The following is a 23829-nucleotide window of genomic DNA, read 5'->3' as shown; positions in this document are numbered from 1 at the left end:
ACACTATTTGCAAGTAAAAAGAGCTTTTCTTTGCTTTATATCCCAAGGCCAACCTGAGGGGCCCAGCATTTTAAGGGTCTATGGAAAAAAAATTCCCATGGGTGTCAGTTTAAAGTGGGCCAGTAATTTATTCCTTTCCAAGGACAATCTTCTTATGCAAAAGAATTCATATGTTGTAGAAGAAAACAGGGAACATTTTGCTGTAGAATATCTTACTCAGATGCTTTGTAGATTTGGTGTAGAAGTGAGAACCCACTTTAGAAAAAAAAAGCATGAGTTCCTTTGAAATGCAGGGTGCTGGACATGCAGAGCTCAGAGCCCCCTGTGTCTGATGTCAGAACTTGCTATTTCAGACATTCCCATTGTTTCCTATGGAACATAAAGAAAACAGAGCAAATTACAGCGATCTTGTGATCTTGTTTAATTTTCTCTTTTCATTTCTTTTACATATTCATAGTCCCAAAATCAGTCAAGTGGGGCCTCATCTTACCTTTACAAGAATTTCCTCCACCCTCCAGGTGCCAGGGATCAAACCCAGAGCCTCACAGATGTAAGGCTAGTGCTCTATCTCTTGCACTTGTTCCTCCAGCTCAGTAAGTAGGTTTGTGTATCTAGGAAACTCAGCTGTCTGAGAAAATCATTTCATGGAACAAGAAACCAAACATAACATATACATTTATTGCATAAGCTATTTGGGAACTCGTAAATTAGAATTGCTGAACATTTAGACACAGACTGGGTCAATGCTCACCTGTATTAAAGAGCTTACTAAATAAAACTAAACAACACTTGAGAAGAAATTATGCTCCTTTCAAGGAAAAATAGTTTCACTCAAAAAAAACCTCCAAATCACAGTTCAAGTAAATCATTAGTTCTGTACATGCTATTCTGTCAAAGCATATTATGAGTTTAATTTTCTCAAAGCATAAACATGTGGCTGTTTCTTGTTTACCAGAAAAAAAGTATTTTGGGGAGCAGGATGATGACTCAAAGGGGCACAGATTTTACATGAGGGCGGCCTGGGTTCAATCCCTGGCACTGCTTGATCTCCAGTACCAGCACTACAAAGGAGAGACTGCCCTATCCCCTCTCCCATCTGGAATGGCCAAAAAAAAAAAAAAAAAAGAAAACAATTTAAATCCGTGATTTTTATACAGGGACTGATATTGATTTTGTTCAATTTTTTTTTCTTTTTGAGTCACACCCAGCGATGCTCAGGAGTTACTCCTGGCTCATACACTCAGGAATTACTCCTGGCGGTGCTCGGGGGACCATATGGTATGCTGGGAATCGAACCTGGATCAGACATGTTGGCTGCGTGTAAGGCAAACGCCCTACCCACTGTGCTATTGCTCCAGCCCCCAATTTTGTTCAATTTTTGAGGTTTTATTGTGAGCACAAATAACAATTACACATACCCACAATTACTTCTAATTATCCAAGGGTTTGCAAATGATAGCAGTTAGTGAAGAAGTGACAATGACAAGATAGTATGTAAGTTTGAAGAAATATAAACAGCCCTACTTTATAGCTCTACTTTATAAATGCTGTGCTCAGGAAGAATTGTCCAGCTTTTCAACTGGGCATTATGCCAAGGGCAGCATCAATGTAGCTTCCTTCTTTATGAGAAACTATTTTGGGGGAATAAATTCATTTTGTTTTACACGTGCTTTAAATTTCAACATGGGCTGGGAGGTAATAGCTTTGAGCTCTGTAAAGTACACATACAAATTAATTTTGCAAATTATAAATGTATTCACTCTGACTTCTTGAAGCTATTGATCTGAGACAAACTGTGACCTTCCTAATTTGGAAATATTTTCTTTCTGGTTTATTTTTTGACATGTACCTGCTATTTCCTTTCATTGCTATTTCTAGCATCCCAGGGGAGCTGCTTCCATGGTTGTCATAGTGCAGACAAACACTCAAGAAAACCAAGAACTCAGTGCTTTCATAAAGCATTTATTTTTATTTGAAAACATTATACAGGCATTACATTGCCACAGCCAGTCCATTGGGGAGCATGCAAATATCAAAAAACAGAGAGTTTGTTCCACTTATCGACGTAAATTTCCTTTTTGGTTCATATGTTCCATTTGTAGTGTCTGGATTAGTGTGCTTTGTTATGTGGCCTGACAATAGCATCCTACCCATGGGGTAAAATCTGTACTGGTAGCTAACTGAGGACTACTAAGTGGTTATAAATCAAAAAACAAACTCAAAACAATACTACACACTTGTCAAAAGGTTAATAGCACAAGTTAGCAATATCTAAACTAAACATTGAAACATCTTTATGGGACACAGTGGTGCAATTTTTTCCTTGCCTCCTCCACCTGGTGGTATATTCCCGATTTTGGAGCTATGGGTTGGTGGGACTAAGGCAAGCTCTGTCCCCAGTGCAAGTTTTCATGGAAGAAAAGAGAACCCCCAGTGGTCTCTAGTGGGTTTAGGAAAGCTGTGGTTTGCTTACCCAAGCAAATGCTATGCAAATGGCAAGTGTCTCATCTGTGGAGGGGAGAGCAGTTGTGGGCTGAAACGCTGCAAATTTTGCTGGTGTCTACAGAGGTTATGAAATTTCAGAAACTAAAACAGCTAGAGTTAATATTGTCCTACTCCCACTTCCCACCCCACTCCCTAGGATCAAAGTTATTACACAGAAAAAAAAGGTTTGTTCCTGCTATTTTTTTCCCTCCAAAAGGCCAATTGGAAACCCCTGATCTCAGATAATTCAATGTATTATCAGCCTTTCTAGATGGAGATAAACTGACAAAAGGAGGTACCCCAGTGATATGAAAGTCTTATGTGCAGGACACAGAATGATAGGGGTATAATGAAGTCATTTTAGAATTTATACTTGATTTCCACACAATGGAGTTCATTAAAATATCAAAAAAAAAGTTCAGGTTGCAGCTTTTAGCCATATTTTGACTGCAAACCATTTGAAATTTAAATTAAAAAAAATTCCCAGTTCACTGAATTGACTTAGAAATACTTTCATTCACTTATCTCTCATAAGACTTTACTAAGTGCCTACAAATTAGTATCATAAAAATGAATTAAAAGAGGATAAAACATTTGGCTTAAAAATAAATACTAAAAAATGCAACAAATCAAGTAAATTATGCAAACCAAAGGAGTGTAAACACAAAATAAAACCACAGTCTTTAAAGGTCTTCAGATGTGAATGGACTAAATATTCAGAGAAAGGTATTTAATTGGTTTAAAAGGTAGCAGAGAGCACATATTGGCAAAGTTGTCAATGACTCAATATAGCTTTGACATTATTACCACTCCCTCACCCCCACCCCCTTGCCCAAGAAGAAATTTATTGTCCCCTTCTCCACTGATGCGTCTAAACGCCTGGGTAATAGGCAGGCAGAGAGGCCACATGGATGTTGACTGATAGCCTGGGACACTCTTGATTGCTGTGTTTAGGCTTTATTCAGGCTCTATGGGAATCCTGGCTGAGCTGTATTCCATCCTTCAACTTTACAGAGATACCGTCTAGAGTTTTGCCCTGCTTACTGCTTGCTTTGGATGAACTGACTTGAATTGCCAAAAGCATAAAAAATATTAATTTATTAATATAAATTCTAACTCCACACAGGATCTTTCTGAATGGTATTTAAGCCAGACTTGAACAGTATTAATATGACATGTAGGATCTATTCTAAATGATAGAGATCAGCAGTGTTTCTTGATTTACTATATTTGAAAGTAGAACTTTTAAGAGCAAAGAAGTTAGATTACTGATCCAAAGAAGGTAAAAGAAGTTAGATAAATTACCCAAAACCTTATCAGGAAAAATGATCCAAAATCTTATCAGGAATCCTGTTACATTCTCTGTTTCCATCAGAATGTCAAGCTGATATATTCTGCAATTGAACTGATGCCAACTATGACTTGCATGCCAGATTTTTCCATTGGTGACATCTTTACCACCACACTGTGGTCAGTCAGTTAGTCTCTTGCTGGTACTCAACACCAGGCACTTGACTTGTGATGAGACTATGTTCCACCAAAGATATACCACAACAACAACAACAAAAAAAGTCCATACTGCTGTGTGCCAAACAATTCACACAACTGAGAGGACAGAATGCCATGGCTTTTTTCTTTGCCTTGATTAATTATTATGTTATCACCAAAGAAATCTAAGAAAGAATGGAAAATCTGACCTTTTCTTGAATACAGGTCTAGGGAGGAGCAGAAAGATTTTTGTTTTTGTTTGTGAGTCACACTGATGTTGTTCAGGGATCACTCCTGGAAGGCTCAAGGAGCATATGGGGTGCTGTGGATCAAACCTGGGTTGGCCATGTGCAAGGTAAGTGTCCTTCCAGTTATACTATTATTCTGGCCCCACATAAAGATTTTTTAAAAATATTTATTATCCTGAACATGTATGATGTTATTTCCAGGATCTCTCATAAGACTTCCTTAATCTGCTATAACAGGGACTTGATTAGCATAATCACGTGGCATAACAGAAAGGCAACGGCCTGGAGTAATCAGAGATTTAGATATAAAAAGGCTAAAATGTTTTTTTCATATCTATTCCTAGAATAGAAAATTGTATGATCAGTTGCCCTTCCCGACAAGGGTTAGCACAGAATATTCATTGAGCAGGTAATCCAACAGGTAACAGAGAAGAAACCATTAGCTACCCGGTCCCGGGGACAAGGAAACTTCTCAGGGGTAGAGTTCCGTGGCATGCAGCACTCACGGACTGTGAGACAAACAAAGAAAGGATGATTCTTCCAAAGGGACTTGCCATAGAAAAGTGGGATTTATGTCAACTTCATGGAGATCTGGCAATAGTTCCCAACAGGAGTACAAAACATCCTCCTGAAGGTGTAATAAGAGTAACAATAATAATACAAATAATAATAATACTTGCTTTTGATTAAAAAATTTCACAGTAATTGACGTGGGGTTGGGGATGTGGTCAGGATACACGCTAACTAGATTTTTCTCCAAGTCAGGTGGATCTGAGACTCTGCCTCCTGGGACGTTTAGCTCGTGCATTCTCCAGGTTTTCAGATTTGCTACCTTGCAGTCCACCTGTGTAAACTGCACCTAAGAAATACCTTTCTCTATGTACAATACAGAGACGATGGGCAAGCACATGGCCACTGAGATGCCCTCAGTGGGCAGGGAGGGCCTTATTTAGGCCACACGCACGTGGGGCTCCTCTTCTGTCTCCTGGCCCAGGCTGGTATAGGTAACCGAAGGCTCCACCTGGGCTGTGGTTGGTAAGTCCACAACAGGTCCTGAAGAGTTGCGGAACTGCTTGTATACCCGAGGATCCTGGGCTATGTATGTGGACGTGGAGGAGTAGAGCACCAGCCCGATGAGAATGGTGAAGAAGGACAGGAGGTATAGTCCTGAAAACTAAAAAGCACAAAAACAAAGTCATTCAGCAACCACAACAGAATCACTTCTACAATAATGAAGCCCAGAAATGAGAGCAGAGCTGCTTCCGCTGGAAACAGGCAGCTTGATGAGTTGCCAGTGCACTTGATGGAAAGTGAATGTTCTCTTCCTAAACTGGCTTGGTCTTATTGATTATCCTTATCTTTTTTTCCTCCCCTGTGGCTTACACAGAAGAACACTTAGCTAATTGTCCCTAAAATGCCAGTCTGAGTACCTGATGTGGGAGAGCTAGTTAAACACAAATTAAAATACATCAAGTTAAAAGCAAAAAAAAAAAACCCTCCAATCTCACTCAACCAAGAACAGGTTGTTTGTGACTTCATTAAACCCAGAAGAAATATAGATATTCCATTTAAGTTTGTAATGAAGCCATAAAAATAGCTTCTCCCTGACATAACCGTGTTGCATGCTCTCTTTTCACCTGAATCCAATTCTCATACCATTTATGTTCCTAGGAGGAATTATTATTAACTTCAGTAACTATCTTTGGAAGATTAGCTTATCTTTGAATGAAAAACAATAGTCTGAGGCCCTATTTTGTCCCCTTTATCTAAAAACCAAACCCAACAGAGCTGTATATGGGGCATTCCAATTCTTAAAGTACTTGATAATTTGTAGAGTTTTATAGGGAACAAGAGAAATCCCAGGGCATTTCTTTGGGAATTCATATGCAGAGGAGAGCGACTCTATTCAGCTTTCACCCCTGGCACCATATGCTGATGCCTGTGCAGCACCCCATCCTTAGACTCTGGCACTGAACTGCCAATCTAGTTGACACTTGCCAAGAATTACCCTCAAATCCTCCCAAGAACCACTTGGAATGTCCTCCCTATGGTAAACACTGTGTTGAGTTTTCAATAGAGCAGGGGGTGGGGCACTATCTTCAGTTCAGTTGAAAATCTTCTCATAACTTGGACCCTCACCAAACTAAATTGCTAATAACTTGCTGTTATTAAGCATTTACTGGTTGTACAAATAGTCAATTAATATACATTTTGTATATTACATGCATTATAGAATAAACTAAGCTATAAACTGTTATTGTGGACTGGAGCTATAGCACATCAGGTAGGGTGTTTGCCTTGAACATGCCAACCCGGGTAACCCGAGTTCAATTCCTCCACCTTCAATTCCTCCGCCCCTCTTGGAGAGCCCAGCAAGCTACCGAGAATGTCCCACCTACACAGCAAAGCCTGGCAAGCTACCTGTAAAGTATTTGATATGCCAAACACAGTAACAAGTCTCACAATGTTACTGGGCCCACTCCAGCAAATCCATGAACAATGGGAGGACAGTAACAGTGACAGTGATAAAATGTTACTAACTATAAGAGAAGATATACTTACGGTAGCATACTATACTTATTAATACCATAAATGTATATTGTCTACTTACAGAAAAATCCACATGTAAGTGTACTCCCACTGCACATACCCATATTATTCAAGGATCAACTGTGGGCAATTATATACATGTCCAAGAATTTGCATATTAAAAAAATACTTCAACTTTTGTATTGTACTGAGTAGTCACACAAGGAGTAGTTGCTGGAAGAAAGAAAGGTGGCAATATGATTGTTGCCATTTCTGCTTTCACTCATTCATTCACATATACACTCCTTTAATTGTTTCTTCTATCACTTCTCTACATATACTGGAGAATGAGAAATGAAAAGCCTTCAGCCAAGCGGCACAAATGCTGGCTGACTTTGACCGTGAGTGTGGAAAGGTAGGATTACAGCTGAATCTTACGAAGACAATGTTTATGAGAAACAGCCTTGTTCCTGATGCCCCATTCGCTCTCAAAGGAACGACCATCTCCGAATGCAACAGCTATGTGTACCTAGGCCGAGAAGTCAACATGACAAATGACCTGGCACCAGAGCTGCGCAGGAGGAAGAGAGCGGCTTGGAACGCCTTCAAGAACGTCGAAGAAATAGCTAAGAGGACGAAGAACCTCCGGCTCCGGGCACATCTCTTTGATTCCACTGTTCTTCCTGCATTAACATATGCCTCAGAGACCTGGGCCCTATGCAAACATGATGAGAACGCTATTCAGGTCTCCCAAAGAAGAATAGAAAGAGCTATGCTTGGAATATCACGTTTCACTCAAATGAGAGAAAGAATCCGGAGTTCTGACATCCATCGATGATCAAGAATCAGGGACGCTGTCTCGCTTGCCAAGGTGTCAAAAATCAGATGGGCTGGTCACGTAATGAGATTTAAAGACGACCGCTGGACTAGAGCTGTTACTGACTGGATTCCACGGGATGTTAAAAGACCATGTGGCCGCCCACCTACCAGATGGTCAGACTTCTTCGTGAAGATTACGAACGATCGGTTTGAGGCTCTTCATGATCCCAGAGCGAACAGATGCCACTGGGCTACACTAGCACGCGACAGGGACAAATGGAGATGTTACTGGCGCCCGCTCGAGCAAATCGACGACTAACGGGAAGTTAAGTGATTAAGTGATTAAGTGAGAAATGAAAATGAAGTATGTGGTTTTTACCATCAAGGACTTAATAATCTCAGTGGAGAAACAGAGGTAGTAAGAGATAAAAATAATAAATAATGGCATGCAATGTCATTTTAGCCATATTGTTCCAGTCTTGACCACATTATTCATCCATGGAAAAAAGAAATACATTTAATTTTTCCATTTTATTTTGGAACAAAAATTGTTCCAGTGAGGGGGAGAGACATGAGTGAATGAAGAGAGGATTGGAATAAACTGCAACTAAGACCAAAAAAAATTGTTCCAGTGAGAGAAAAAAAGAGAGAGAAATTAATTGGCAACAGGAGATAAGAAAGAACCTAGAGGAGTCTATATAGTAACTTGTAGACTATGATTTAAAAAAAGTTAAAAGATGGCTATACATGGTAGTTCAATAATAGTAATCAATAATAATAATCAATCAATAATAATCAATAACTGGATGTGTAAAGGAGATCAGAAAGTATAGACATCCAGTTATAAAACAAATAAGTAAAAAATTAAAACAAATAAGTTATGAAGATTCAACATATAGCATGCAGAACACAGTTAATAATACTGCATTTCATATATGAATGTTGCTAAGAGAGAAAACTTTTCTCTTCATAAGATAAAGTTGGGATGTTAATTAGGATTGCTGTAAGGATTGTTTCACAATACATGAAAATACTAAATCACACTGAAGACCTGAAACTACTGTTATATGTCAATTACAACTCAATTATTAAAACAGGAGAGACAATCTTGACAATGGAATGTAGAAAAGATAATCTTGTTGCCAGAAGTTCCTGCTGTGATGGTGAGTACAGATCCTTCCTCTCTTCCCCATTCCATCTTTTCTCCATTCTTTTTCATTCTTCCTTCCCTATCTTTCTCTAGTTCCCCTCCATCTTCTTATTTTTCTTCTTTGAGTGCCGTTAACTAAGAAGATGATTTTCTCATGTTCTTTTTAGAGTACAACTCACTTGTGCTTCACTTTCTTTAGTCTTCACATTCAAACCATATGGTAATACTTTCAAAGACATATGTCTATAATACACTCAGATTGCAGCAGCTTTATTTAACTGACTAGAAATAATTCTTTTTCTGATAAAAAATAAGTTTTTTTATGTTATTTATTAGTTTTTTTTGTAAAATGAAATTGTAGAAAATGAAAATCACTAACTCAGTACTGTGGTGTATGATCTCAGAAAACTATCTCAGCTCCAAACTTGTTCAAGAGATTCTATATAAAAAAGCTTTATCTTTTACCTGAATCTTTGTCTAAGATTTTCCTAAGTTTACTATCATTTTAAATTTTTCTTTAATGAACTTCATTTCAAAATGAGAGCTGAATGCAAACCTGACTCTCCAGAAGTTGGAGGCAGAGTTAAAGAATGGTAGCACCGTCGCCCATCAGAGCTGCTTCCTTGTCCCCCATCCCCCAGGTTGGTCTTTGCGACTCCCCGCTGACCTGGGACTGGAACCCTACAGCGCAAGTGTCTGCAGGCGCCCCCCCCCCCCACTCGGAGGAAAAGGGAATCTGCATCCCTCTCTGCCTGTCCCTTTGGTTCCGCCGCCCATCAGAACTGCTTCCTTGTCCCCCACCCAGTCTTTACTTCCTGGACAAAAAGGCGGTATCTGCGGGGGCGTGGCCACTTCAGAGGTGGGCGTGGCTTTAAAAAGTGGGCGTGGCTTAATTTTCAACCAACAAATATTACCCCTCCACATACACAACAACATGAGGAAACAACGCAAATCCCCACCACAGGGAGACCATGAGGAAATCTCTCAAGAAGCCTCAGTAGGAGCTAGCCACCTTAGGGACCTCTCTGAGAAGGAATTCAGATATGAAGTCATCAAGATGTTCAATCAACTCGATGAAACAGTCACACACATATCCGCTAAACTGAAAGAGGACATGAAAGAAACAATCGATCACACAATTGACAAAATACAGCAAGAAATGAGAGCCGAAATTGGAAAGCTTCGCACAGAAATGGCATGCATCACAGATTCCATAGACGAAGTCAAAACCTCACTCACTGCCCTCAAGGACAGAACGACCACAGCTGAGGAAAGAATCAGTGACTTGGAAGATCAGCTGCACCAAGCCAACAGACAACAGCAAACGATGGCAAGGGACCTCAAAATAGCTCAAGAGTGAATCAGAGTCCTACGAGATGATTCCAGAAGAAACAACATTAGAATCACTGGACTACCAGAAGCTAAAGGAAACAATCCCAATGAAAAAAACCTGCTGAAACAAATTATTGCCGAAAAATTCCCAGCGCTCCATGATACAGCCATCCAGATTCAAGAAGCCCGAAGGGTGCCAGCTAAAAGAGACCCCAACAGAAACACCCCAAGACATATTATAGTCAGAATGATCGATGCTGCCAATAGAGACACAATACTGCAAGCAGCAAGGGCAAAAAAGGAAATCACATACAAAGGAGTACCCCTGAGATTCACAGCAGACCTCTCAGAGGAAACCCTACAAGCCCGAAGACAGTGGCGAGATATAGTCAAAAAACTCACTGAAATGAATGCTTCACCAAGAATACTCTATCCGGCTAAACTCTCACTCCAAATAGATGGAAAGCTACATTATTTTCTAGATAAACAGCAGCTCAGGAACTTCATAGACTCAAAACCAAACCTAAAACAAGGACTAAAGGGGCTACTATAAGACAAGACAAACCCTACAACCACAACACACCCGCACAGAAACATGACACAAAACCCATAACCATACTCTCTCTCAATGTCAACGGTCTCAATTCACCATTGAAGAGACACAGAGTGGCAAAATGGATACAGAGACAGAAGCCAACATTCTGCTGCCTACAAGAAACTCATCTCAACACTCAGAGCAAACACAGACTCAAAGTCAAAGGATGGAAAACAATCCTGCAAGCAAACAGCTCCTGTAAAAAAGCTGAGGTGGCCATACTAGTATCTGACAACATTAATTTCACCCTGAAAAAGGCTAGAAGGGACAGTGAAGGCCATTTTCTATTTATCAAGGGATACATACAACAGGAAGAGATCACACTCTTAAATGTATACGCACCTAATGAGGGAACAGCCAAATATTTAAAACAACTGCTAACAGACTTTAAGGAGGACATTGCAAGCAGCACAATAGTACTTGGAGACTTCAACATTGCCCTATCACCTCTGGACAGATCAACAAGAACAAAACTCAGCAAGGAATCATTGGCTTTGAAAGAAGAAATAGAAGAGAGAGGGCTTATAGACTTATACAGGGCTTTACACCCCAAAAAGAAAGAATACACATTCTTCTCCAGTGTACACGGAACATTTTCCAAAATAGACCATGTGCTAGGACACAAAACATACCTCAACAAAATAAGGAAGATAGAAATAGTATCAGCCATCTTTTCAGATCATGATGCACTGAGGATAGAAGTGAATCACACACAGACACGGAGAACCAAATCAAACACCTGGAAATTAAACAACTCGATGCTGAACAATGAATGGGTCAGGAACGAAGTCAAGGACGAAATCAAAAGATACCTGGAAACAAATGAGAATGAAGACACGAGCTACCAGAACCTATGGGATGCAGCGAAAGCTGTATTAAGGGGAAAATTTATAGCTCTGCAAGCATATCTTAGGTCTGTAGAAATGGTGCACATAAACAACTTGACGTCACAGCTCAAGTCCTTAGAAAAGGATCAACAGAAAGAACCTAAATCAGGCAGAAGGAAAGAGATCATAAAACTTAGAGCAGAAATCAATGACATGGAAACCAAAGAAACAACCCGAAAGATCAACGAAGCCAAGAGCTGGTTCTTTGAGAGAATAAACAAGATAGATAAAACCACTTGTAACACTCACAAAGAAATAGAGAGAGAGAGAGAACCCTAATAAACCGAATCAGAAATGAGAAGGGGGATATCACAACAGAAACCAAAGAAATCCAAAAGATCATCAGAGACTACTTTGAAAGTCTGTATGCCACGAAACAAGAGAACCTAGAAGAAATGGACAAATGCCTGGACTCCTATAAGCTCCCAAAGCTGAATCAAGAAGACCTGGAGTATCTGAATAGACCTATTAACATCAACGAAATAGAAACTGCAATCAAAAGCCTTCCCAAAAACAAAAGCCCGGGCCCAGATGGATTCACTAGCGAATTTTTCCAAACATTTAAAGAGGACCTGCTGCCAGTCCTTCTCAAGCTCTTTCAGGAAATTGAAAAAACGAAAACTCTCCCAAACAGTTTCTATGAAGCCCATATCTCTCTAATACCAAAAGGAAACAAAGATATCACGAGAAAAGAAAACTACAGGCCGATATCCCTGATGAACACGGATGCGAAGATTCTCAACAAAATACTAGCAAATAGAATTCAACTACTCATCAGAAAAGATCATACACCATGACCAAGTAGGATTCATCCCAGGGATGCAAGGCTGGTTTAACACTAGGAAATCTATCAACATAATCCACCACATCAACAAAAGAAAAGATAAAAATCATATGATCATATCAATAGATGCAGAGAAAGAATTTGACAAGATCCAGCACCCATTTATGATGAAAACCCTAGCCAAAATGGGGATAGAGGGGACTTTTCTAAATATAGTTAAAGCCATCTACCACAAGCCTACAGCAAGCATCGTCCTCAATGGCGAAAAACTGAGAGCCTTCCCTCTAAGATCAGGGACGAGACAAGGATGCCCACTCTCTCCACTGCTGTTCAATATAGTATTGGAAGTACTTGCAATAGCAATTAGGCAAGAAAAGGATATTAGGGGCATCCAGGTAGGAAAGGAAGAAATCAAGCTCTCACTATTCGCAGATGATATGATACCATACTTAGAAAACCCTAAAACCTCTATCAAGAAACTTCTAGAAACAATAGGCTTGTATAGTAAAGTGGCAGGTTATAAAATCAATGCCCAAAAGTCCATGGCTTTCCTATATGCAAATAGTGAAAGAGAAGAAAAAGACATGAAGAAAACAATCCCATTCACAATTGTGCCCCAGAAAATCAAGTACCTAGGAATCACCTTAACTAAGGAAATAAAGGACCTGTACAAAGAAAACTACAAAACTCTACTTCAGGAAATAAAAGAGGATATGAGGAAATGGAAAAATATCCCCTGTTCATGGATCGGGAGAATTAACATTGTCAAAATGGCAATACTTCCCAAAGCACTGTATAAATTCAACGCAATCCCTATTAGGATACCCATGACATTCTTTAAAGAATTAGAACAAACACTCCTGAAATTCATATGGAACAATAAGCCTCCACGAATAGCTAAAGCAATTCTAGGGAAAAAGAAAATGGGAGGAATCAACCTCCCTAACTTCAAACTCTACTACAAGGCAGTAATAATTAAAACAGCATGGTACTGGAACAAAGGCAGAGCTGTAGACCAATGGAACAGGGTTGAATATACTGACGTTCCCCCCCCCCCCAAGTATACGAGCATCTAATCTTCGATAAGGGGGAAAGAAAAGTGAAGTGGAGCAGGGAAAGCCTCTTTAACAAATTATGCTGGCAAAACTGGACGGCTATATGCAAAAAAATGGGCTCAGATCTCTGCCTAACTCCATGTAAAAAAGTAAGATCTAAGTGGATTAAAGACCTCAACATCAGACCGGAATCTATAAGATACATTGAGGAAAATGTTGGCAAAACCCTTCATGACATAGAAGCTAATAGTGTCTTCAAAGATGTCACACCGCTGGCCAAGCAAGTGAAAACAGAGATAGATAAATGGGACTATCTTAAACTAAGAAGCTTCTGCACCTCAAAAGAAACAGTGACCAAAATACAAAGACAGTCAACTGAATGGGAAAGAATATTCGCCAACTACACATCTGATAAGGGGTTAATTTCAAGGATATACAAAATACTGGTTCAACTCCACAAAAAGAAAACATTCAAGCCCATCAAAAAATGGGGAGATGAAATGAATAGAAACTTTGACAAAGAAGAAATCCGAATGGCTAAAAGACACATGAGAAAATATTCCACATCATTAATCATCAAGGAGATGCAGATCAAAACCACAATGAGGTATCACCTCACACCACAGAGACTGGCCCATATCCACAAGAACAAAAGCAACCGGTGCTGGCGCAGATGTGGTGAGAAAGGGACACTCCTTCACTGTTGGTGGGAATGCCGACTGGTTCAGCCCTTCTGGAAAGCAGTATGGATGATTCTCAAAAAACTAGAAATTGAGCTCCCATTTGACCCAGCAATACCACTCCTGGGAATATATCCCAGAGAGGCAAAAAAGTATAGCCGAAGTGACATCTGCAATTGTCTGTTTATTGCAGCACTCTTTACAATAGCCAGAATCTGGAAAAAACCTGAGTGCCTGAGAACAGATGACTGGTTGAAGAAACTCTGGCACATTTACACAATGGAGTACTATGTAGCTGTTAGGAAAGACGAAGTCATGAAGTTTACATACAAGTGGTACTACATGGAAAGTATCATGTTAAGCGAAATGACTCAGAAAGAAAGGGATAGACATAGAAAGATTGCATTCATCTGGGGAACATAAAGTAACAAAATAGGAAACTAACACCCAAGTATGGCAGAGATTAGTACCAGGAATTTTACTCAATGACCCAGAGGACAACCACACATGTTAGGGGAAGGGGGAGCTCAGAAAGAGAAGGGAACACCAAATAAAGGGTGTTGGGAGGATCCGCCCATGATGGGAGAGCATGCTGAGGGTAGACTGTTGACCAAGCATGGTTGCCACTCAATGCCTCTTTTGCCGACCATGGCACTCAAAAGGAGAGAGAGGGAAATGCCCTGCCACAGAGGCAGTGTGGGATAGGGGCTGGGGTGGGGAGGGGATGCTGGGATCCGAGGTGGTGGGAAATGCGCACTGGTTGAGGGATGGGTGTTTGATCATTGTATAATCGAAACCCAAGCACAAAAATGTGTAAGTCTACAACTGTACCTCATGGTGCCTCACTATTAAAAAATAAATAAATAAATAAATAAATAAATTTAATAAAAAAAACTAGAATAGATCACAGCTGTTAGAAAGTACGTAGGTACGTGTGGCAAAGAAAAATGCCTGGTTAGTTTTGTTTGGAAAAGCCAATTAAAATATTGTGTATTTCAATATTTTATATTGACAAGAAAAAATAAACATGCTGGTGTTTTGTTAGAAGAACAAGAGATCTTTAGGTGGCAACTTTTTGGTGGTTTTGTTTTTTCTTATTCCTATTTTCTTACATTAAAATTTGTTTTAAAGAATCTAAAAGAAAAAAAAAAAGAATGGTAGCACTGGGCTTATAATAGCATTCAAACCACAAGCTGGATTTGAATCTTAGCCCAAATACTTTCCAGTAGAAATTTTAGACATGTTTCCTAACCTCTCTAGTCTACATTTCCTTATCAGCAAAGTAAGGATAGCAGTGGTAACTACTAAATAAAGATAAAACATGCAAAGAACTTATCTTGGTGCCTGACTTGAAGAACATTCAATTTGCATTAATTTCATTGTTATTGTTTTGTTGTCATTATCCCAGCAGTATCTTATAATCAATGATTAAATAAGTGTTATGATACTCTCACAAAATCCTTGAACAGACTGATTTTCTCATACAGTCCCTTGATTACGGCATGTAGTCTTTCTTGACCACTGCCAAGTACAAAGACTAATAAAGGGGAAGAATCTACTAAATGCAACTTACTGTTTATTACTTACTTTTATTTTGGATGAATAAATGAATTTAGATATGTAGGAGTTTCAGACTAAAGAAACATAATAAAATGGCCTCATCAATTGTGGATTTCAGCTCCTTTTGGCTTCAAGATAGATAATCTAATGTCATCATATAAAATGAAAAGTCATTGAAGGAGAAGTCAGAGTGTATATCCTTCATTATTTCAAAAGACATCTTCAAATGGAGAGTCAATCAGAAGATAATGGAAGAGAAAAAAACTGACAGGATTTGTGTGGAAGGGCGAAGACTGAGGGCTGCTGATCACTGGACCCACATAGGAGATATCATAAACTTATAATGGACAGAATCTGGCAATTGAGATCATAAAGCAGTAGTTACAGCAAAGGGATGTAATATATGGGGGCAGGAGTGGTAGTACTGTGGGTAGGGCACTTGCCTTGCATGTGACCCACCTAGGTTTGATACCTTGCATCCCATATGGTCCCCCAAGCTCTTTCAGAATGAGCCCTGAGTGCAGAGTCAGGAATAAGCCCTGAGGACCACCAGGTGGGTCCCCCAAACAAACAAACAAACAAACAAAGGATGTGATATAGGATATTCAGCACGAAGAATGTAAATTCCTTTCAAGTTTTATTTTAGTTTCCATATTCTGATTTGATCATTCTGACAAATATTTTAAAATTCATGTTTTGGAGGCTAATGCCTTTGTCATTGTAAGAAATAATGCCTGCATCATTTCTATTTTTGGACATGGAAACTTCAAATTTATAATGGGATGATTTATCCATTACAAAGTGTTTTTTTCTGGCACATGGCCTTAGGATAACAACACGCAATCTATTGCCAATGCAGTTTCATTTAATTAATACAGGATTCACCCCAAAATTGCTTAAAATATGGATAGTGTGTAATTTTATATGACATGGACATCTTGGAAGTTACTCAAGAAGTTTTATTAAGAGTTGGCAGAAATCGTTTTTCTGAATACAAAAATCTAAACAGAGAGCAGTTTGGCAAGAATTATGGTTAATCTGGATAAATACTGGGTGATATAAATAAGATGAAAAGGTTGTTTTTTTTAAAAAAAGGAAAGTTTCATTTTCCCTCTCTCTTATAGATAAGAAAGAAGATATAATTGCAGGGGGTGGTGTGCGGGGGTACCTAATAGGATGACCCTCAGCTTTCATGCTGTCCTAATTCTGGTAGGGCATTTATTTATAAAAAAATAAAAACAAAAAAACATAATTTCTGTATATTTTTGCGTGCTTACTTATTAACTATGAAGAAATTCACATTTATATTTCAATAAAGGGAGGACTGAAATCGCACTAAAACTCAAGAGGAGGAATTCAGCCATCTCCATGTAAAGTGTGAGGCAAGTTTCAAGTCGAGGCTTGCTAGGTCTCCACTGACCAACAGGGTCTTGCTGTCTGAAATTGCCCCAAAGCATACCTTGTGATCCTTCCCCAGCCAACTAAGCCCATCTGAAAATCTGTAGCATTCTGAGATTTTTGCCCTCATTATATCTGATTTTTAGTTTTGAGAAAATGAGCAAGGTTGTGCCCTACATTAATACAGCCCAACAGCACTTCTCTTTATTTTGCTGCTATCTTTTTCTATTTTGGAAGTCTCTTTGGTAACGAAGGTCAAAAAGGACTTGTTCAAAATGAGAAGGCCTATGCATTACTTGAGTAGTCTAACTGGGACATAAACCATTGTCCAGAGGGGGTAACCTGGAAGAATGATGATAATACTCCAGTACTATACTCTATAACGTCCAAATAAGATTAATCTTAATTCTTTGTTTGGAATCAGTATAAATCACTATTCAGCTCAACATTCTTCAATTACTAGTCCAAGGGTCAGCTGATCACATGCATAGAAAGGTTGAAAAACACCAGTCTAACTCTCTTGCTTTTAACTGCTTGGTCTGTGCATGGATATGCAGGGTAGGAGTTTTCCTGAAGGCAGAAAAAGTTAAGGACACTGAATTAGCTAATTAGCATTCCGGCACACTAGTTAAGGAGAAACCTGATTTAACTGGGCCTAAATCTATTTTAGTAGAAACCCACATGCTTTGAAAGCCATCTCAAAATAAATTTATAAAAGAACCAGGGAGACTATTTCAAAAAGGCTGGAACACATGCTCTGAATGTTCAATCCCAGTGCCTCAGGGTTCCCCCAAGCACTGCCAAGAGTAACACCTGAGCCTCAAGTTGGGAGTGTTTCCCGACCATTGCTGTATGTGGACACCAATCCAACCAAGTACATTTATAAATAAATCAGCTAACGTATATCAGAGTGAGGATAGCTTTCTTTTTATAACTTGATTAAAAAGATGTCAGGGGTGTCTAGAGAGAACATGGAAACATAAGTACAGGATGAAGTGTTTCTGGGATAAAATTTTATTGTTCTTGAATGTAGATATCAAGTACTCTATATAGTGGCTCTGGTTTACACTTCTTTTCAAAATAGGGCATGCTAAAAGAGGCCTTTTATGCCATGTGCTTTCATATGTTTTTTTGTAAGTTTTTTTTTATGCTCTTTGGGTCACACCTGGTGCTGCTCAGGGATTACTCCTGGCGGTGCTCAGGGGATCTTAGGGGATGCTGGGAATCGAACCAAGGTTGGCCACATGCAAGGCAAATGCCCTACCCATTGTGCTATTGCACCAGCCCCTTGGTAAGGTTTCTTAACAATGAACTCTGCTCATGCCTACCAAATAGATTTACTAGTGATCAGAACCAATATTTAATAGATAATAAAAGATTAAAGAATGTTTTTTTTTTCTTAAAGTAGCTGTGAGGCTTCACAGAGAGGTGAATGATATGGAAATGAGCTTTGGGTAAAATCCTGGAGTTATCCACCACATTACTCAGTGATACCTGTACTTGGCATCAATCCTCAAGACAGAAAAAATAATATGCAAGGATATATGCACAACTATGTTCATTGCTGCACTGAATACAATAGACCAGGCATAAAAACAACACAAATACCAACTACTGATCAAGAAAATGCAGTACACATAACACATGTGCAGGTACACACACATACACACAGATGCTGTGTAGCTACAAGAAAAAACAAGATTGTGATTTGCAACAATATGGATGGAACTAGAGGATATCATGCTGAGTGACATCAGTCAGAAGGAAAAGGATAAATATAGAAGGATCTCTTTCACATGTGGGGCATAAAGATACCAACAAAAGGCCAAAGACAACATAACAGGAAAACTTATACAATTGTGTGGAGGGAGTGGGGTTGATAGAAAGTGGTGTTGGGGTCCTTGGGGAAAGGAAGTGATTACACTGGTAATGAGTGTGGTATTGAAATTGTGGGGTTGAGAAGCCGTTATTAATAGCATTGTAAACCACAGAATCTCAATTAATAAAAAATTTCATTTTTTCCCTTCTTTTTGGGTCATACCTGGCAATTCACAGGGGTTACTCCTGGCTCATGCACTCAGGACTTACTCCAGGCAATGTTCAGGAGACCATATGGGATGCTGGGAATTAAACTCAGGTTGGCCGCATGCTATCGCTCCAGCCCCTAAAAAATTTATTTTAATCCTGATTTTATCTGAGGAAAAACAAGGTGAATATTTTAATATAAATTATCTAATTTTGAAAGTGAAGGAAGCCTAGAAAAAGTACAGTTGTAAGAAGAAAGAAATTAAAATCAAATTAGAAATTAAAAAGCCTTAGGTAAAGAAAAATTCTACTATGTCAGAGGAAAGAGACTAAGGAACTGAATTAAAATATATACATATACATAAATGTATATATATATAGTTTTAAAAACTAAATCAGCATGTATTTGTTGTCTTTTTTTATGTGAACATATGTACACATGCATGCATACACACACATACTTTTTGCTAACCTGGTGTTATCTGCCTACTGAGCTTTTCTTGGAAAAGTTGAGTCAACTAAGAGAAAACTAGTCCAGAAGACTTCTCGTACAGGGTAGGTGAGTGCTCAAGCCCTCATTTGTTTCAAGAGCTCTGTCTATTATGAGTCACGGTAGGGAACACCAAATATCCTTGGTCATAGCTCAAAGATGATGTCAGGAATGCTAAATCTGCAAAAGACAAGTTGTCTTACCCAAGCACCAGGGTTCTGTTGGATCTGAGCCTGCCCTCAAAAGAGCCAAACAGGAAATATGATAATGGTAAATTGAAAGTGATTTTTGAGTTGCATGAGAATGATGATGACCATCCTGTTGTTCGTCGATTGCCTCGAGCGGTACCAGTAACATCTCCTTCATCCTAGCCCTGAGATTCTAAAAAGTGCCATATTCAAGGCTCTTTCAGGGTTAGAAGAATGAGACCCATTATTGTTACTGGTATTTGGCATATTGGGTATGCCACAGAGAGTTTGCCAGACTCTGCCATGTAGGCAGGTTACATTCAGTACCCTGCCAGGTTGTCCAAAGTAAGAATAGGATAATAAGATGGGAGCTGAGTTTTATAGTCTCTGCGTCTTGGCTGTTGATGGGATTACATGGTGCTGGGGGTCAGTTGGTGGGTGTGACCCCTGCCTACTGGAAGATGGAGGATCTGGGTGGAGGATGATCAGCCCCAATCCAAGCAGGCTTGGAGATCTCAGCCCCGGGACCCGCAGGCCTTTGTTCCTCTGCCTGTACCTTCATGCGTGTGGAGAGTGGTCTCAGCATGGTTGTGGCTGGTTCTGGAGGTCTTTGGCTGCCGGAGCTCTGCTCGAGGTGGGGAGGGAAACCCAACCCACGCCCCTCCAAGGGGCCCTGGCAAGGACAGCCAGGCGCGGGGGGAGGAGACTCTGCATGAGACTCTGCATGAGACTTTGCATGAGAAAGGTGCTCAGAAATGAATCCAGGGCTAGTTTTAAGTTCTTAGACTCAGTTTTTGATATCTATCTCAAGGATACAGAAGATAACTAGTAACAATAACTTGCTTTTTATTTCTTTTCAAGCTTTATCTTAAATATGTACAGGTGTAGTGATATATTTTTGTATAATTCAAAATCTATATTCTAAGACGTCTGGGTAGGGAGAGTGAAAATTTGCCCTTAGTGTTTGTTTGAGAAGTCAATACAAATGTGGGTAAGTCTTAAAATTATGACTGGTTATTCCCAGGTTATAAGTACAGAATACTAAAAATGAGCTTGAAGAGCTGCAAGGAGGACAGGAAAGATAGTACAGTGGATGAGATTCTGGTCTTGAATGCAGTCAAACCCAGACTGATTCCCGGCACAGCAAATGATTTCCTGAGCACTTCTGGAGTGATCCCTGAGCACAGAACTATGTTTAAGCCTTGTGCAAAAAACACAAAAGCAAAAACAATGAAAGTTGCCAGAAAGGATTTTCATGCAGGGGTATTAACTTGGCAAATTTTAAGAACAAGCCAGGCATTAGAAAAATCGGACTTGCAATTAAGTTTGTGAGAACTGTCCTGAATATTTGACAATGTAGAACAAAGTGTCCTTTCATTTATACTTTCATACTCTGGGCTGGAGCGATAGCACAGCGGTAGGGCGTTCGCCTTACAAGTGGCCAACATGGCCGACCCGAGTTCGATTCCTCCGCCCCTCTCCGAGAGCCCGGCAAGCTACCGAGAGTATTCGATATGCCAAACACAGTAACAACAAAGTCTCTTACTGGGCCCGCTCGAGCAAATCGACGATCAACGGGAGGGCCTTTAATTTAATTTAATTAATTACTCTGGGACACAAAGTGCACAAATGAAGAGAAATGAACAGGTGTATCTGACCATGACTTCTAGAAATAAATAGGTACAAATAAATCTAGGGTTGTTTCAAAAAGAGCAAGATCACACAATTTGGAGATCCTAGGCACCGATTTAGCTTAAAACATGATGGTAACTAGGAAGTGCAAAACGCCACTCATGCGAATGAATCATAATTAGATATAATGCACTGATAGTGGAGATTTTATGCTAAAATGTTAAGTGCAAAATCCCACTCATGCGAATGAATCATAATTAGATAAAATACATAGATAGTGGAGTTCTTATTCACAAATGTTATGGATGGATAAAAGTAGATTTTACATGTAACAGGGGAGCCTATGCCTCTTGAAATCCCAATTTAATTGTGGTTGCAGCAACAATTGTGCAAGTGCTCTGGGGGGAGGGTGGGGGGTAGGGAGAAGACATGCCAGCAGCAGCAGTATCTTCCTGGTAAAAATCAGGCAGCCTAGCGATCCTTGGGGCTCTCATACCTAGAGCCTGGGAATAGAACTTTGGGAAGCAGCACGCTAGGAAGCTGGTCAAGCCTGCTTGGGATCCTGTCACAAGGGCTATGCTTGGTCCTGATGTATTTTGTTGGGAAGGAGCCAATGACTATTCAGGGCAAGGAAACTAGGCAGACCTGGCTCCACAGAAAAGCCAACATAAATAAATTGATGCCTGACCTCCTAATTTTGGCTCTCTACTAAACAAACAAAATCATTTATATTATTATCAAGAACATAAAAATGTAAATGTTCAGCATCTGAGTTTTGTGAAATGGAAATGGGTTGCCTGGAGAGGCAGGAGGTGTTCTTTCAAATTCTTTGGAACTGTATAGCTATTGCTGTCTGTTCTTGTCTCCTCTCCTTTCTCCTAGTTCCCTCTTCCTTCTTATTTCCTATTTTTTTAAAAGAAAAACAGGACAAGGATCTCTACTCAAATATTGCAGTGATTTTTCTAAGCTATAACATAGGACTGTTCAAATGTGATATGGCACAATCACCTGCTAAATAAAGAGCACTGGCCTTCAGTGACCACAAATAATGACCCCGACCTCCCATCTTTCTCCAGCTGGGAGTGAGAAAATAATCCTAAATTCACACTAATTATAACAGAAATCAATGAGCACCTCAAGCAACATGCCAAATAATCTCTCTATTCATATCAGAAAGCCACAGTATTGCTCAAATTTAAATACTTGAAAAATGATTTATGTTCCAGCATCACAGTGTCAAAATGAGATTCAGCAGCCAGAGCCTGGTTCCTGACATGGTCACCCTGGGTAAGGCTGTGGCCCCCCACTACGCATTGCAAACCCAGTTCAGTTTCTGAGGCATTCTGTTCGGTTTGCAAAAGCAATTCATCTTGGCAGTATAATTTGTGCAGCCAATCACATCTAATGCCAGTAAGGGTTCTTTTACAGGCAAATATCTTCTCCTGTGGGTAATTTCACACATGAGTACAGCACCAGGGAGCTAAAAATAGATTTCTGACATTATCTTCTAGATGACAAACACTTTTACTTAGCTTGATGAAATGATATGAAAGGATATGAGGATACATGCAAATTTCTATTCTTTGCCATACAGCAAAAGAAGACCACATAAGTCAAAGCACTAGTGTAACAGACGGGGCCTACCCTGTGGGTGTATTTAATTATAGAATCAGTTACAACAGAGGATATGAGACAGTTCTTTTGTGTCATTCTCCCATACATCCTTCTTATCATCACTAGTCAAAAAGGAATTTGTGGGTGAAGCTCGTGGAGCGATCCCACATTCGGACTCTTGCATCTCTAGACATCTGTTTTCCCTCTACACATGCAGAGGTCACAAACTGGGCTGAGGTAATTTTGCAGTACTGGACTTGAAAGCCAGTGAAAGATAGTTTATAGAAGCAGTAGCCCTACACCTCAATCACACTTTAAATCTTTCTGTTCCATTAGAGTGGAAAAATATGTGGAAACGAAAATCACCACAAAGGTAGACCAGCAAATTTTTTTACTTCCAGTCGCTTCAATCTAATGCTCTGGAGGTCTGAAAATCTTGGTTCCAGTACCAGAATAAACAATTCAGTAAATAGAGTGCTTGCATTGCATGCAGGAGGTCCGGGTTCAATCCACAGGACTGCATAGACTCCTGAGCACAATCAGCACTGATGACCACTGTTCCCATTCCCTACATATACCCCAGCACAGAGCAGGGGTTAGCTCCCAATATCAGCAGGTGTGGCACAAAAACAAAACAAAACAAACAAACAAAACCCTCAACAACCTTAGTTCCAAAGAGAGAAACAATTCCACTAAGAATACAATGATTGCATTGAATTGCTACCATGTCCCCTTGAGGTTTCTGGTGACTCAAGAATAGACAAAGAAAGGAGTTCTTGCCCCTGTATTGATGGGGGTGATTAATCTGGGAAGTTGACTGTTATTTCCATGTATGTGATCTTATGTCATTAAAAAGCCTACCCCTTAGAGA

General features: G+C 39.6%; 1 protein-coding gene across 1 annotated transcript in view; it reads right to left on the bottom strand.

Annotated features, from left to right (window-relative positions):
* Positions 1 to 4140: 4140 nt before the first annotated feature.
* The window catches only part of SLC35F1 (solute carrier family 35 member F1), a 532726-nt gene continuing 513037 nt past the window's right edge, over positions 4141 to 23829 (bottom strand). The window contains exon 8 of the mRNA XM_056125018.1: positions 4141 to 5394. Coding sequence (XP_055980993.1) covers positions 5170 to 5394 — 225 coding nt within the window. The 3' untranslated portion in view covers positions 4141 to 5169. The remainder of the gene's footprint in view (positions 5395 to 23829) is intronic.

The sequence above is a fragment of the Sorex fumeus genome, unplaced genomic scaffold, assembly GCF_029834395.1.
Source record: "Sorex fumeus unplaced genomic scaffold, SorFum_2.1 ptg000054l, whole genome shotgun sequence".
Classification (NCBI taxonomy): Eukaryota; Metazoa; Chordata; class Mammalia; order Eulipotyphla; family Soricidae; genus Sorex; species Sorex fumeus.
This window is presented reverse-complemented; position numbering and strand designations above follow the sequence as displayed.